At 41.9% G+C, this 13,587-nt stretch overlaps 1 protein-coding gene across 1 annotated transcript; it reads left to right on the top strand.

The window, feature by feature from the left end:
- The first annotated feature begins 1,492 nt into the window (after positions 1-1,492).
- On the top strand, positions 1,493-13,293 carry HCF164 (Thioredoxin superfamily protein). Its single transcript, XM_087686080.1, has 4 exons — positions 1,493-1,742; positions 11,576-11,809; positions 11,922-12,025; positions 12,853-13,293. The coding sequence occupies exons 1-4, from the start codon at positions 1,554-1,556 to the stop codon at positions 13,136-13,138; spliced, it is 813 nt and encodes a 270-aa protein (XP_087542206.1). The 5' UTR covers positions 1,493-1,553; the 3' UTR covers positions 13,139-13,293.
- Positions 13,294-13,587: the final 294 nt, after the last annotated feature.

Here is a 13,587-nt window from a genome sequence, read left to right as displayed (position 1 = left end):
TTGTCATGGGGCAGGTTGGGCCCTATCATGTATTTTTCTCTTACTCTTTGTGAATTTGTTAACTTATTCAATTATTTTATGTTTCATGAAGTTGTTTGTATTTAATATTTGAGATGGTAGATCTACATTGTGGTCTATTTTGCAATAAAACCAAGCTTGGATTGGTAGGGTCATAAAAGTCGTGAATATCTATTGTGGGTTTGTGACTCTATCCAGTCCAAAGTGGCACTTCAAGACATTAGACACCTATCTCCCAAAGTGGAGCTATTGAGACTTAGATGCTTTTCTTTGATATTATAGAAAGTAATTTTATTGGAGCTACCTTACTCTTGTTCACACAAGGCAGATGCAATCCATAAAAAGTGGAAGTCTCACATGGTTAGTGTAAATATGGAAAGACCTTATTAGTTATGTGGTCAGCTCAAAGCCCTTGGGCCTACCATATTCATCTTTTTCACGTGGAGAAGTTTCCCTTCTAATGGGGGAAGTTGTCAATTTCAAGTGGGTTTGGATGCAATTCATTTTCCATTTTGGCTAATCACTTGCTTGCGCACAAACAATAGGCTCCTACCCCTCTTTCTTTCGTTATCTCTCATGAACCCAATATTATTTAGGGTGGGTTGACAAAGGGTGATAGAAAGAATAAGTTTTTTCATGCCCTTTCAACATTGTTTGATTTAGAATAGTAGATGAGTCAAGAATAATAACAATGACCACCCATTTGGTTAAAGACAAATACATTTTTAAACTTCAACCCTTCTTTTCCAAGGGCTTTGGGGGGGGGGGGGGGGGAGGGGGGATGGGGTTGTTGAAGCAAGAAGACCATTTTCATCCACCTTCAAAAGAGGAATTGAGTGAATTGTTGCCATATCATTGCCATGTCAACTTACACCCCTTTCTCAAGATTTCCACCTTCTTAGCTAAATCTCCCCTTAGAGCCTGGTCACCTTAGGGCGAGTGTCGCGATTGAGCTAACCATCTTACATGATATTTCCAAGGTTGGACCACAGGTTGGAGGGGTTGTTTTGTTGGATAACAAAATTAATAAGAGTGCGGATAAGGATTGTTCAGAGTGGGATATTTTGTTCCATAATTTTTGGTTGGTTCTGGTGATTTGGTTGCTAGAAAGGTGTGTCAACTTGCTACACCAAATCCAATCGCTGTGCGAGAATAGCCTTCACCTCGATAGCATCATCTTAGGAACCCTCTTCCTCGAAGGTGCCAGTAGGGTGAGTGTAATAGAGGGACTATGGGGTGATATGCCCCACTCACCTTGCATCTCCCCGGCGTGACCAAGGGGTAGTAAGGGGGAGTAGTGTGCCACTCCCCCTGCTAGACCTTCGTGCAACCCAGCCCTTAGAGACTAGCCAATGTTTCTCTCTCCATGCCCAGCTTTCTTCACCAATCGATCAACGACAAGTGGGGTACAAATAGGGCCAATTGATCAACGACAAGTGGCTGACCGATATGCCACTATTAGAAAATTCATGTGCATAACCAACGAAAGGGAGTGTGGCTGGAGAGAGAGACACACACACACACATACACACACAATGCAAGCTCTAGGAACAGCCCATCCCTTACGACTGCGCCATGGTTTGGACGGCGGGTTTCTGCGGCTGCCTCATTTCCCTTCGAGATGCTCCGCCATGACGCATTGGCGCAATCCTGCATCGCTCAAAAGGACCGTCCAATGGCGTTGCGAGAGTACGCCGGAAACGGAAAAGTCGAGCTCCCAATCGGTACTCTATCTCTCTCGTATAGCATGCCAATTCCTCAATAACTTACTACATACTGTTTTTTGAAGTGTCCAGTGAGAAACAATGGTGCTCGTATGTCATTTTAGAAGAATGGATTCCCAGAGAATTATCCTCTCCCATAGTCTTCATCGCATTCAGAAAAGTGTCAGATCAACTGTTGGCTCATTATAGTTTGTGTCTCCTGCGCTCGGAGTAGTCCCTTTTGGTTTCTCAGTAGAGCTGGCGTGCAGGGATATATAGACCTGTTGATTCAGAATGGGGAGTCGGTTACCATAGGCAGACATGAAACTCATATCACTTCAAGTGGCTATCAAAGCAGGAAAATAGTCAAAATAATGTTAACTTTTTGCACATCAGTATCTATTGTTGTTGTGAAATAGCAGTCCAAAGAAGCTGCAATGCTGACCTCGCAACATTGGGTGCACATGTCTTTAGCTGTGTCTTCTCTTATCTTGTTTGCATGATTAATAACCAGTTTTAGAAGAAAGAAAGAAAGGGAGAAACTAGGTTTGAAATCTATAAATGCCTGCTGCACTTCTTCAAACAGTTTGTTTTTCAGCCATATAAATATTTGCACCAGGCCAAATCTAAAATAGCCCCAAGATTGAGATGAAGGCCTGCAAATCTCAGCCAATGTCGAAGTGGGAGGTGGAAATATGAAGTGGCAGAGCTGCAGGTAGCAGGAGCTGCTACTCACTAAGCAGGGAGAGCCTTAGGTTGCAACAGGTGGCACAGAACTTCAGGGTGGTGTTGTAGGAACTCCAGAGGCAGTGATATCAGGATCGGCAGGGAAGGGGGCTTGAAGTGGCCCTTCAGTGTGGAGGTATGGCAGAACCTGCAGCTGGAGAGGCTGGATGTAGAAAGACGTGCTGCTGCCTAGAGCTGAGGGCGTCAGTGGTGATGGCACAAGTATGGCAAACATAGAGAAATGCAAAATGTGTGGCAACATGGATAACATGATTTGAAGAATGCTGAATGAGAATGAATGAATGATACAATGAGGAGGCCTAAAACCTCCGTGTCTCAAGGACTGGGGCAGAGGTAAATGAGAGTGATATTGGAGTGTGTCATACTTGTGATGGATCTGGAATGCAGCAGCAGCAGTCCACCAAGGTTGACAATGATGCGAGTAGCAGCAAGGGAGTAGAGTGCAGTCCTTTGGAGGTCTAGGTGTTGAGGAAGATGACATAGATCAACAAAACACAAGTCTGAGGCAGAAAACACAGTGAAAATGCAGCAAGAGCAGTCCTCAAATGCAGCTGAGTGATGATGCAGGTAGGGCAGCATGTTGTTGATGATGTGCCAAGCTGGGTGGTAGCTTAAAGTCGGCCACTGATGGCGATGTCTTCTCGATTGAGTAGCAGCAGCTTTGGATGGGGTATGGGCAGCAATGTGAGGGTAGGTAGCTGAAAGCTGAAGGTAATTGTGAATTTGAGAGTCCAATTGGAAGGCCCACCACAATTGATAGCCAAAAGGTTACCCTCACTTGAGACCTTTATGGCCACATAGAAGTTGAGGATCCCTGTGCAAGAGTCCTTGATGTACATAAAGCTTGACCTGCCACAATCATACCATGATCTCTGAGACACCAAAGAAAAGGATGTTGCATTTGAGGTGCATGCACCCCCACTTTGACTATGGGTGTTGCTGATAGACTACTTCCAAGTATGTGAATTAATCTCTTAGAAGTTTTTTCTTCGACCCTTGCGGTCTATAGTATTTGAGTGTATACTCTTGGAAAAAGAGAATAGGAAGAAGAGAATATCTATTTGCTAGGAAGAGCCATTTGGTAATCCTTCCTTTCTATCCTTTTCTTAAAACCATGTGCTCCCTTGTACTGGATGCTACTACTGTTCTTGTAGAAATATTTTAACTCTTGAGCAATATATAGATCAATTGTCTTGTTTAAGAAAAACGAAGAAGGTAAACATATGTTAACACAATGGCATCAATTGCCATTTAAGAGTGTGACATCTACTCTTCTTTGAAGTAGGATAGGATTTGTCTCTCGTAACTGTTGTGGACATCCAATACCAATATGCTCATTTTATCTCATTGGTGCACTAGAGCAAATTGCATCATGGAATGAATCCTCCTATTGTAAGTGATGGAAAAAAGCGTGATGATGACAATGCTTTGAACTATTCAACTTGAACAATTATCATCATGAAATTTAAAAGATAGAGAGAGTGAGAGGGAGGGAGGGAGGGAGAGAAGAGAGACGACATAGTACACCATGTTCAGAGGGAACTGGCCCCTTCCCTTTACAATGTTTTATTGAAACAAACCACGGGCACCAAGTACTTGAACCATACACAATGGGCTGATTCGTTGCAATTCTGAAAATTAGAGTTTTGAAACCCTAATTTGTGTATACTTTGAGTACCAAGGTGATTTTCTTCTTTAGTGCTTGGATTTGATTAAGCTAAGTAGAAAGTCCTTTTTGGATGAGTGATAGATAAGAGTGTACAAAGCACATTGCTGAAAGTTCAGTGTTAGAGCTTGTCGAGAATGAAGATAGAGACCTCCAATATATAGGCATGGGGCTTGGGTACATAAAAGTGGGGAAGTAGAGGTTATAAACGACAAGTGTTTGTTGAAAATGATGAGCCTCGAGTAAAATGATAACTGTAGGGACACTTGTGACTTTCGAAATAACACATCCTATTCTAGAATCTAGATGCCACATATCACTTCTCTAGAGAAAAAAGCTTCTAAACCTTCTACTTTGAAAATCTCTCAAATGGCTAAGAATTTGAGATAGCTACTAAAAACAAAATTGTTTCTTGGAGCCTTTGACGCCAATAGAATTTTCATTTGAGTAACTTCAAAAGTAGTAATCGTCTAAATTTTAGGAGTTATCAAATTTGGATTCAAGAAAACTTAATTATGTAGGTTCACTAATCCATGGTTTATTTCTTTGATTATGAGTTTCACTCATTATGTGGGCTTCTAGTCAACGTGATCACCAAAATGAAAAGTCTTAGTGATTTAGGCTTTTTGGGCAATTTGACTTGGATGTCTCATTGGTAATGACCCAAATATAATTAGAGCATTTTGGTTGGCCACAATTCTTCTCTTCGCCTCTTGATGTGGTAGACCTTGATGATAATGTTGAGTCTAAAGATTTTAACTACCCTAGAAAAGTTCTTACAAGGAAGAAGTGATTGCTTTGATACCCACGAAAGCGTTGGAAAGAATGTGATAATGATAACACTTTGAACTATTCAACTTGAATAATTATCATCATGAAATTCAAAAGACAGAGATGTTAAGAAACCCTTTATTCTCTTCTTTTCTTCATTAGGGTTTCAAATGGACAACCCCAAAAAGGGTTGGGCATCGACATTCTGGGGCGCTACCCTAGACTCACTAATGCCTAAAAATAGACACATTCTCGCCTCATTCTACATATCATCAGTAATTCCTTTTGACACTTTCACTCTCTTCCAAATTCTTCTCTCTCCATCTTATCCAATCTTGTTCATACCCTTCAAGGGAACATTATAATTTGTGGTTGGCTTCCATCTCCATGTGGTGTCATCTTTAGGGCTGCATTTGCAATTTGGAAGGACTTCTCTCCATTTGGTGTCAGTCTCTCTCTACCTAGTATCATCATTAGTGATGCGTGTGCCTTCATCTAGCGATCTTCCTCTCCATTAGGTGTTATCATTTGGGCCGCATTTGGCTATCCAATCGGCATCGGTATTAACTCTAGTAGGCACTTGCTATTGCAGGAGGTTGTGAGATGCAGGTTTCTTCAGAGGGAGTTCCTTCTCATCTTATGGTTCTTCACACACCTTGTCGACAACCCTTTACCTTCTTGGGGTGGTTGACATCTCCATGCCATCTCACTTGCGTTGATTCCCATTCTTGTTGATTTCTATTCATACCAAAGATCTATAGGTTCTTCCTAGTTTGGGTATTTTGATATTTCAGCCATGCCTTGGTGGCTAGGCCTCTGCATACTTTCCAACATCGAAAGCTTGTGGCTTCTCTCCTGAGGTTGAGTTTCAGGTTCTATTAGCATATCATGTCTATTGTTCTTCACTATAGATTACCTTACAAGTCGAACATTGGGATTCCAAGGTTGATCATTTTTTCTCTCTCACTCCTCTTTTTCACTTCTTTTTGGACATGTAGGGGGGGGGGGGTTGTTGAGAATCCCTTTATTCAGTGTATGTCTTCATTAGGGTTTCACATGGACAGCCCCAAAAAGAGCTGGGCACTTGCATTTTGGGGCGCGACCCTAGATTCACTAATGCCTTTAAATAGGAGCTCTCTCTTCTTATTCTGCATATCATCAATAATTTCTTTTGATACACTGACGCTCTCTTCCACATTCTTCTATTCTCTCTCTATTCTATCCAATGTTGCTTATATCCCTTAGGAGGACATTACAGTTCGTGGTCGGCTTCTATCTCCACCTGGTGTCATCTTCAAGGCTGTCTTTGTAGTCTAGAAGGACTTTTCTTCATTTCACATTAGTCTCTCTCTACATGGCACCATCATTAGTGCTGCGTTTGGCAGTTTGGTGACTTCTCCTTTATTGCGTGACCTTCCTCTCCACCAAGCGTCATCATCTGGGCTGTGTTTTACAGCTGATGCTCCATTTGGGGTTGAATCTCTTGATCTGACAAGCCGTCATGTCCTTCTTCATCCTTAAGAGTATGCATGTGTAGACACCACATTGAGAGGGGAACCAAACCCTCCCCCTTTACAATTCTAGATATCAGAGTTTTGCAACCCTAATTTTTGGATACTTAAGGGAGTAAGCTGATTTTCTTCTTCAATGCTTGGATTTGATCAAACTAACTAGAGAGTGCTTCTTGGATGAGTAATAGATAGGAGTATACAAAGCATGTGATTTAAATTTAAGTGTTAGAGCTTGTTAGAAATGAAAAGAGAGACCTACAATATACAGGTGTAGGGCTTAGGTACTTGAAAGTGGAAAGTAGAGGCTACAAATGACAAGTGTTTACTGAAAATGACAAGCGTTGAGCAAATTGACAAGTGTAGGGACACTTATCACTTTCAAAATGACACATCCTATTCTAGATGCCACACATCACTTTTCTAGAGAAAGAAGCTTCTAAACCTTCTATATTGAAAATGTCTCAAATGATTAAGAATTGGAGATAGCTATTGAACAACAAAATTGTTTCTTGTGAAATTCTAGAGCCTTTGATGCAAACAAAATTTCCATTTGAGTAACTTCAAAAACTAGTAACCGCCTAAATTTTAGGAGTTGCCAAATTTGGATTCAAGAGAGCTGAATTGTATATGTTTACTAGTCCATGCTGCTAATCACTTTTTCTTGGGCATTGCCATTGTCATGGAGAAGTGGATGGAAAGCCAATGGGGTACAGTTCTTAGCAAGGAGAGTAGTGGTGGAAGGGAGTATCCAAGTAGGTTAGGTTATAAAGGTTTGGGGGCCCAATGGATTGATGGGAAGTAGGGAGACGATGGAAGGGGGAGGCTCGATGAAGGTAAGGGTGGCGACTTGCAAGAGGGGAGGAGCTGAGGGTGACAAAGATGTTAGAGATTAGTCATTCCTTGGACTAGCATTTTGAGGCTAGAGTTGGTGTAGTCGGTTCTCTTGGGTAGAGTTACACATTTTTCTTGTCAGTTTTAGGCACTTTCAGCAGTCACTAGATAGAGTCACCATTTCTTGGGCAGGTCTAGATAGGTAGGTGATTATGCCACATGGTAGCTAGAGGATTGATCACTAAGTATTTTACTCATTATAGTAGCGTCTGGCAGGATTTATATTGGGTGGCCAGTTTTGCTGGTTGCTTGTATTATTTTATTGCCTCTTTTCCTCCTTTTTGTTGGTTGTCTTCAGGTGGTAGAGAGAGATATCAGCTTGAGGAGATACTTCAACAACCCGTTTGTATATCCACCTTCTTCATTTGAGCATTCATTGATTGCAGATTTCTGCATTCGTTTGTCTCTTTTGTCTCTCCCTCTTCTCTTGTGTTCTTTGTCTTTTAGTCTTGCCCATACGCTTCCGCATTCGTTGCACTCTGACATGGTATCAGAGCAACGTAGAAGGGCTGATTGATCATGGGTAGACTTGATCGAGAGCACTCTTCATGATAAAAGTTTACTTTTTCAGCCTTTCGAGCCTGATTAAGTGAAGCATGAAGATGGAGCAAAGTTATTGTTTTTTGAAGATTTGGTTGTTGGTGTGGAGAAAAGGCTGTGTTTTCAATCTTTTGGATCATATTTTGAGTTTTCATCGCCTTCGCTGGGTGATACTCTTTGAGAACGAGTGAAGGAGGTCCTGCCAAGCACCTACATCTTGTGTGGAGTCAAAGGGGGCTGCCCTTGCTTTTATGCAGATCATTTCATTTATAATGTCAATTGAGCTTGACGCGGAGTTTTAGACTATTATGGACCGTAAAATCACCGTATTGCTAGCTCTTCCTTCGAATCAGAAGCTCGGCGGGGAGAATTACCGCATTTGGCACATAATGATGGTTGCCATATTGGAGTCTTATGTTTTGGTGGAGCTCCTAACTGAGGCCATATATAGTCCTATAGCTCGTGATGTCTCCAAGCTTTTTGCAGATAAAAAAGCCAAGTTAATGAAGGTACAAGTACATTGGGACAAATTCAAAGCATGCATCCGTTGTTTTCTCTTTCTCTCTTGTACCGTCATTGCTCACATTGAGTACTTGATCGTGGCTCGGAAGATATGATTTGAGCTAAATCAAATGTACAATCGGATGACTATGATGAAGTAAGTGTCTTTGGAGGTTTAGATGAGGACTTTGAGTCTAAACAAGTCTTCTTCGATATGGGAGTATATCAATAAGCTTCCGTAATTGCAGATGTAGGTCCAAAATATAGAGAAGGTAATTATCTCAGAGGACATGGCGATAACTCTTCTGTAAGAAGCCGAGAAGAATAAGGATTTAGTGTGTAAATAATATTGATGCCATGTCACACTTACATTGGTATAAAAGGAAAGGACATGCAATTTTTATTGTCTTTTGACACATTAATACATTACTGTTCTTCTCCTCTTCACCTTGCTCTTAGCTTCAATGGCTTCTTTCTCTTTTCAGTCTTTCTCTCTCCTATTCTAGTATTTCTCTCTCCTCGTCACTCTCTTTCTCTCACTTTTGCACTTTTTCTCTCTCTTCAATAGTTTTCTCTCTCCCCTTTCTCTCTCTCTAGTTCACTTCTTGATATCTTCTCTTAGTTATCACTCTGATTCAATGCATTCTATTCTCCTTGGATTGCTGCAAGGCAGACAGAGACTCTAAGTGGGAAGAGTTGGCTTCTATGGTCTTGGACCAAGAGGAACAACTGAAAGGTCAGAATGCTTCTAAGTTAAAGTCTTTGACAAGCTAGTTTGCTTGACAAAAGGGAAAGTATAACAAGAACAAGAAGAAGAAGAAGGATGAGAAGTTCAAACATGACAAAGCCAAGGAGTCTACTTGCGGTATCTATGACAAGGCAGGTCATTGGAAGAAAGATTACCTGACAATGACAATAAGGACAATAAAAAGGAGAAGACTATGAAGGACTCAGGAGCAGTGGCTACTTGCTCCTTCATCGACTGCCTTTCTCCGTTTGGAGATGATGGAGGATGTTCCTCCGATGGCCATTGATGTAGTGATGATTGGCCCCATAGTCTTGTGAGTGGATTGTGGACAATGGCGCTTCCCACCACATGACTCCTTCGAACGGGATTACTCGTATGCATCTAATGTATGGGCAAATTCTCATAGGTGACAATTCTTAGGACACGAAGGAGAATACTACAAAGGACTCGAGAGCGGTGGCTACTCCTTCATTGACCGCCTTCCTCCATTTGGAGGTGATAGAGGATGTTTCTCCGATGGCATTGAAGTGATGATGGCCCCATAGTCTCATGAGTGAATTGTGGATGGGATTGCCTGTATGCATCCAATGCATGGGCAAATTCTCATAGGTGGCAGTTCTTTGGTCCCCATGAAAGGCAAGGTTGATATGCAGTTGATTTTGGATGGGCAAGGTGGTGTCCACACATCAGAGGTGCTTTATGTGAAAGTCTAGGGTATCTCCTTTCAGTGAGCAAGATCTATGCTCTTGGTTTGACAATTGAGTTTGATAAGGACTTCTTTCGAGCTCTTGATGGATTATCCTGACAAGCTCTTTGTGTTAGACATGATGAGAATGGAGTCTAGAAAATGTGGTCTTCTTTTTCCTTTTTCTCTCTTCTTTCTTGTTCACAGACAAATCGAGCTATGGCATGCTTGGTTTGGCCACCTCAACTATGAGTACCTTTGGAAAGCGGCTTGTGGTCAACTTGTGCGAGGATTGCTAGAGATTGGGGTGAGCTACCTGCCATGTCTATCTTGTATTCGTGGCAGGCAGCATAGAGATGCTATTTCTAGCAAGGCTTTGCAGCGGGCTAAGGAGCCCTTGGAGCTTGTTTCAATAGACTTATGTGGACCCATGAGGAGGGAGTCCTTTAAGGGGATCTTGTATTTTATGCTAATTGTTGATGATTTAAGCAGGATGACGTGGGCATATTTCTTGGCGCTGAAGTCTGAAGCATTCTCACATTTTAAGGATTGGCTGATCTTTGAAGAGAACAGGTGTGGTAGGAAACTCAAGCCTCTACAATTTGATAAGGGAGGGGAGTTGTTTCCCAAGAGCAGACTCATTTTTGTGTAGATCCTGGCATTCACTAGGAGTTTGCCAACATGAATACCCCTCAAGAGAATGGTATATTGGAGTAGAAGAATTGCAGAGTGTGATCGGGATGCTGTGGACTATGATGGAGCATTCACAGACACCTCAGTGTCTATGGGCTGAAGCATTGGCCACTGCTGTCCATATCCTTAATTGATTCCTACCTTGACTATGTGATCCCCTTTGAGACTTACTTTGGACAAAAGCCAGATGTCTCTCATTTCAGCGTGTTCGGGTGTGATACATATGCTCACATTCGACGAAGAGGGATAAGTTTTAGCTGGATTCCAAGAAATAGGTGTGTGTGGGCTATGGCTCATGGTCCTAAGGATACAAACTTAACGATCCTGCTTTCTGGGAGGTATATACGAGTTGAGATGTCCAGTTCGTAGAGTTTCCAGCTGTAGAGAGGGGCGTTGAGCATCTTGTTCTTAGAGATCGCGGTGACAGTTAGACACCTACTTTAGCTCCCTTGGAGCCCCTACCTATTGAGGCTCCACCCTTGGTGGAGAAGGAGATTGCTTTACCACCGGATTCATTTGTTGAATTAGCCTTGGTAGATATTCCAAAGACTTTGGCAAAGGCAGAGTGGTAAGGGAGTATCACCCTTCTTGTTGGGCTCATGATACACTCCATGATTTAGGGACTTAGGGAGTCGCTGAGGAGTGGCAGCTGTAGGATGGCCCGTGGCGCTCTCAGAGGAATCAGGCACATTTCATCAAGCTTGTTTGTATTGACTACTATTTGATACTTGTGCCATGCAGGATAGAAAGCCCACCTTTGTGAAGGAGGCTTTACAGTCATGACAGTGGAAGAAGGCAGGAATTGGATGCTATTGAGTGGAAGGGCACTTGGGACTTGTGCTTAGGCCTGTTTCTAGGAAGATGATTAGTATTAAAGGGGCGGGCTTGCTAATTGAGCTGCTTGCTCAATAAGAACGTTTTTGTATTGAATTTTGTGCAGAATGAAAATTTTATGCAAGCTGAACTGTTTGATTTTTTCTCATAGACTTAGTGTTAGGTAAGAATTTTGAAAACGTCAGAGATTTTCAAAATGCTCTCCTATTTTTAAATTTGGCAATTTTTATTGTTAGCGCACGGGTCAGTGTCAGGTGCTTTTTACAGGAAAGGGCGACAGAAGCATTACCTGTATCAGAAGTAATCAGTGACACAAGTACTTCTAACAATGGAAACAAGACAGAGCCTACTGGTTTCATGGAAGGTCCCACCAAGGCTACAAATAGAATTGTTGCTTTGAGTTCTGCAGTAGTTGCAATTGGGTTGTTTCTTGCAACACGAGCAGGAATTTCAGGGGTAACCCTTGGTGAGCTTGCCGCCAGTGCCACACCCTATGAAGAGGTATTTTGTTTCTCCTTGTATTTGATTTTGTTGGAGCCATTCTGCAGACTTCACCCCTTGTATAACTAGTGTGCAACACCCTTTGTATAACTAGTGCGTGTTGCAATGGCAGGCTCTTTCCAATGGCAGGCCAACGGTTCTGGAGTTTTATGCCGATTGGTGTGAAGTTTGCAGGGAGATGGCTCCTGATGTTTATAAAGTGGAACAGCAATACAAGTATGCTTGTACTTATCTTTTGGCCTTCAGTATTTTCCAGAGCTTTGTTGAGAATCTAGCGGTACTGAGCTTATCCATATGCTAGTATCAAATGGTAGTGATATGGGGTATGTCTGTGCCAGGCATTACAAGTACAGTTGGTAAATAACTCGGGAACTGCAAATGAGTGTTTGGGAATCAGCAATTTATCAGTCATTGATTAGTGACAGGATAAAATCACACTATGACCATTGTCAGACAACGAGCCTAGGTAGCACAATGGACACAGGAAACACAAAATAGAGGATGGAGTCTACGAGGCTAAGAGAGCAGGGTTTGTAAAGTACCTGTGGGCTTAATAGTCAGTCTCCCATTGATGTGCTCTTCAGCAAACGCTGTGCTTCTCTGGATGCACACTTCCTTTCCACTGCTCCAAAAATGGGCAAATCCTAATGTTACCATATGTTTTTACCTGCAATTTTTCTAGGTTTTTAAACAAAGTGACATTGTCCTTCTTATGGCTCCTGCTGGGAGCCGCAGACACTCTAGTCACAAGCTTGGATGCAGTCAAGTGCCAGTGACACCAGTTCCAACCGCAGGAGGAGGATTACTAGTGGGCATTTTCTGAAACTCTGATAGAGACGATCAAGGGTAGTTGTTGCTTGTGAATGATTGTCAGTGTTGCAACTTGCCAAAGAGATCTTTCTCTGTGTGTGCATGTGTCCTTTGCAGAAAGAAAAGTTGTGCCATGGAAAGACCTTTGTGAATTTTATTGAATAACTTCATTGTACAAAAGACTTGATCATGTCTGCAGCATGGATTCTAAACAAAACCGTTTTTTCATACAGGGGTATTGTGAATTTTGTCATGCTTAATGTTGACAATAGCAAGTGGGAAGAGAACTTAGACGAATTTGGTGTAGAAGGCATTCCGCACTTTGCATTTCTTGACAAGAAGGGCAATGAAGAAGGGAACATTGTAGGGAAGCTCCCAAAAAGATATCTAGAAGATAATGTGGTGGCCCTTGCAAATGAAGCCGGGAAGATACCACATACAAGAGTTGTTGGGCAGTTTTCAAGTGCAGAATCACGGAAAACAACACGTATGGTTGAACCTAGAAGTCATGGTACCTGAGAAAGTTTCTTTTTGCTTCACTTATTAAGGACACACATGTATTTATGAGGTTTTTAAATTTTTATATTCTTTTATGCAAGGGAATACCTGTTCCACACAACATTAGTTTTCTTATGTGAGATTCACCTCTTTCGAATTGTTTACTAAAGTCTTTTCATGAGATGTGGGTGAGCCTTTTGGCAAGCCAAATTTGGAACAAGGCACAAAATTTGGTTTTTCTATCTCTGAACTTTTTGCTTCTACCAAAGGGACAAGACTACTAGTCTCTCCTTGCCCTTCTCTTGAAGCCAATGCTGTCAAGGCTAATATGACTTAGTCACTTGAGAGGGCAGTATTCAGAAGTTTTTTGTTTCCCCTGCAATTATTTTGGGGTATTTTGCTTTGGTCTTTGTCTTCCCTGCGGTTATTTTGGGGGTTTTTGCTTGTTCTTTTCTATCTTGTTATGTGCC

This window comes from Lygodium microphyllum, chromosome 10, assembly GCF_053477565.2.
Source record: "Lygodium microphyllum isolate KBCC chromosome 10, Lygodium_microphyllum_v1.1.10, whole genome shotgun sequence".
In the NCBI taxonomy this organism is placed as follows: Eukaryota; Viridiplantae; Streptophyta; class Polypodiopsida; order Schizaeales; family Lygodiaceae; genus Lygodium; species Lygodium microphyllum.
This window is presented reverse-complemented; position numbering and strand designations above follow the sequence as displayed.

What these genes read in the sequence shown, in the direction of transcription:
- HCF164 (XM_087686080.1), top strand. Translation starts at nt 1,554, where the DNA reads ATGCAAGCTCTAGGAACAGCCCATCCCTTACGACTGCGCCATGGTTTG. An exon ending in AAAAGTCGAGCTCCCAATCG is followed by an intron (nt 1,743 to 11,575) that starts GTACTCTATCTC and finishes TGCTTTTTACAG; the next exon opens with GAAAGGGCGACAGAAGCATT. An exon ending in AAAGTGGAACAGCAATACAA is followed by an intron (nt 12,026 to 12,852) that starts GTATGCTTGTAC and finishes TTTTTCATACAG; the next exon opens with GGGTATTGTGAATTTTGTCA.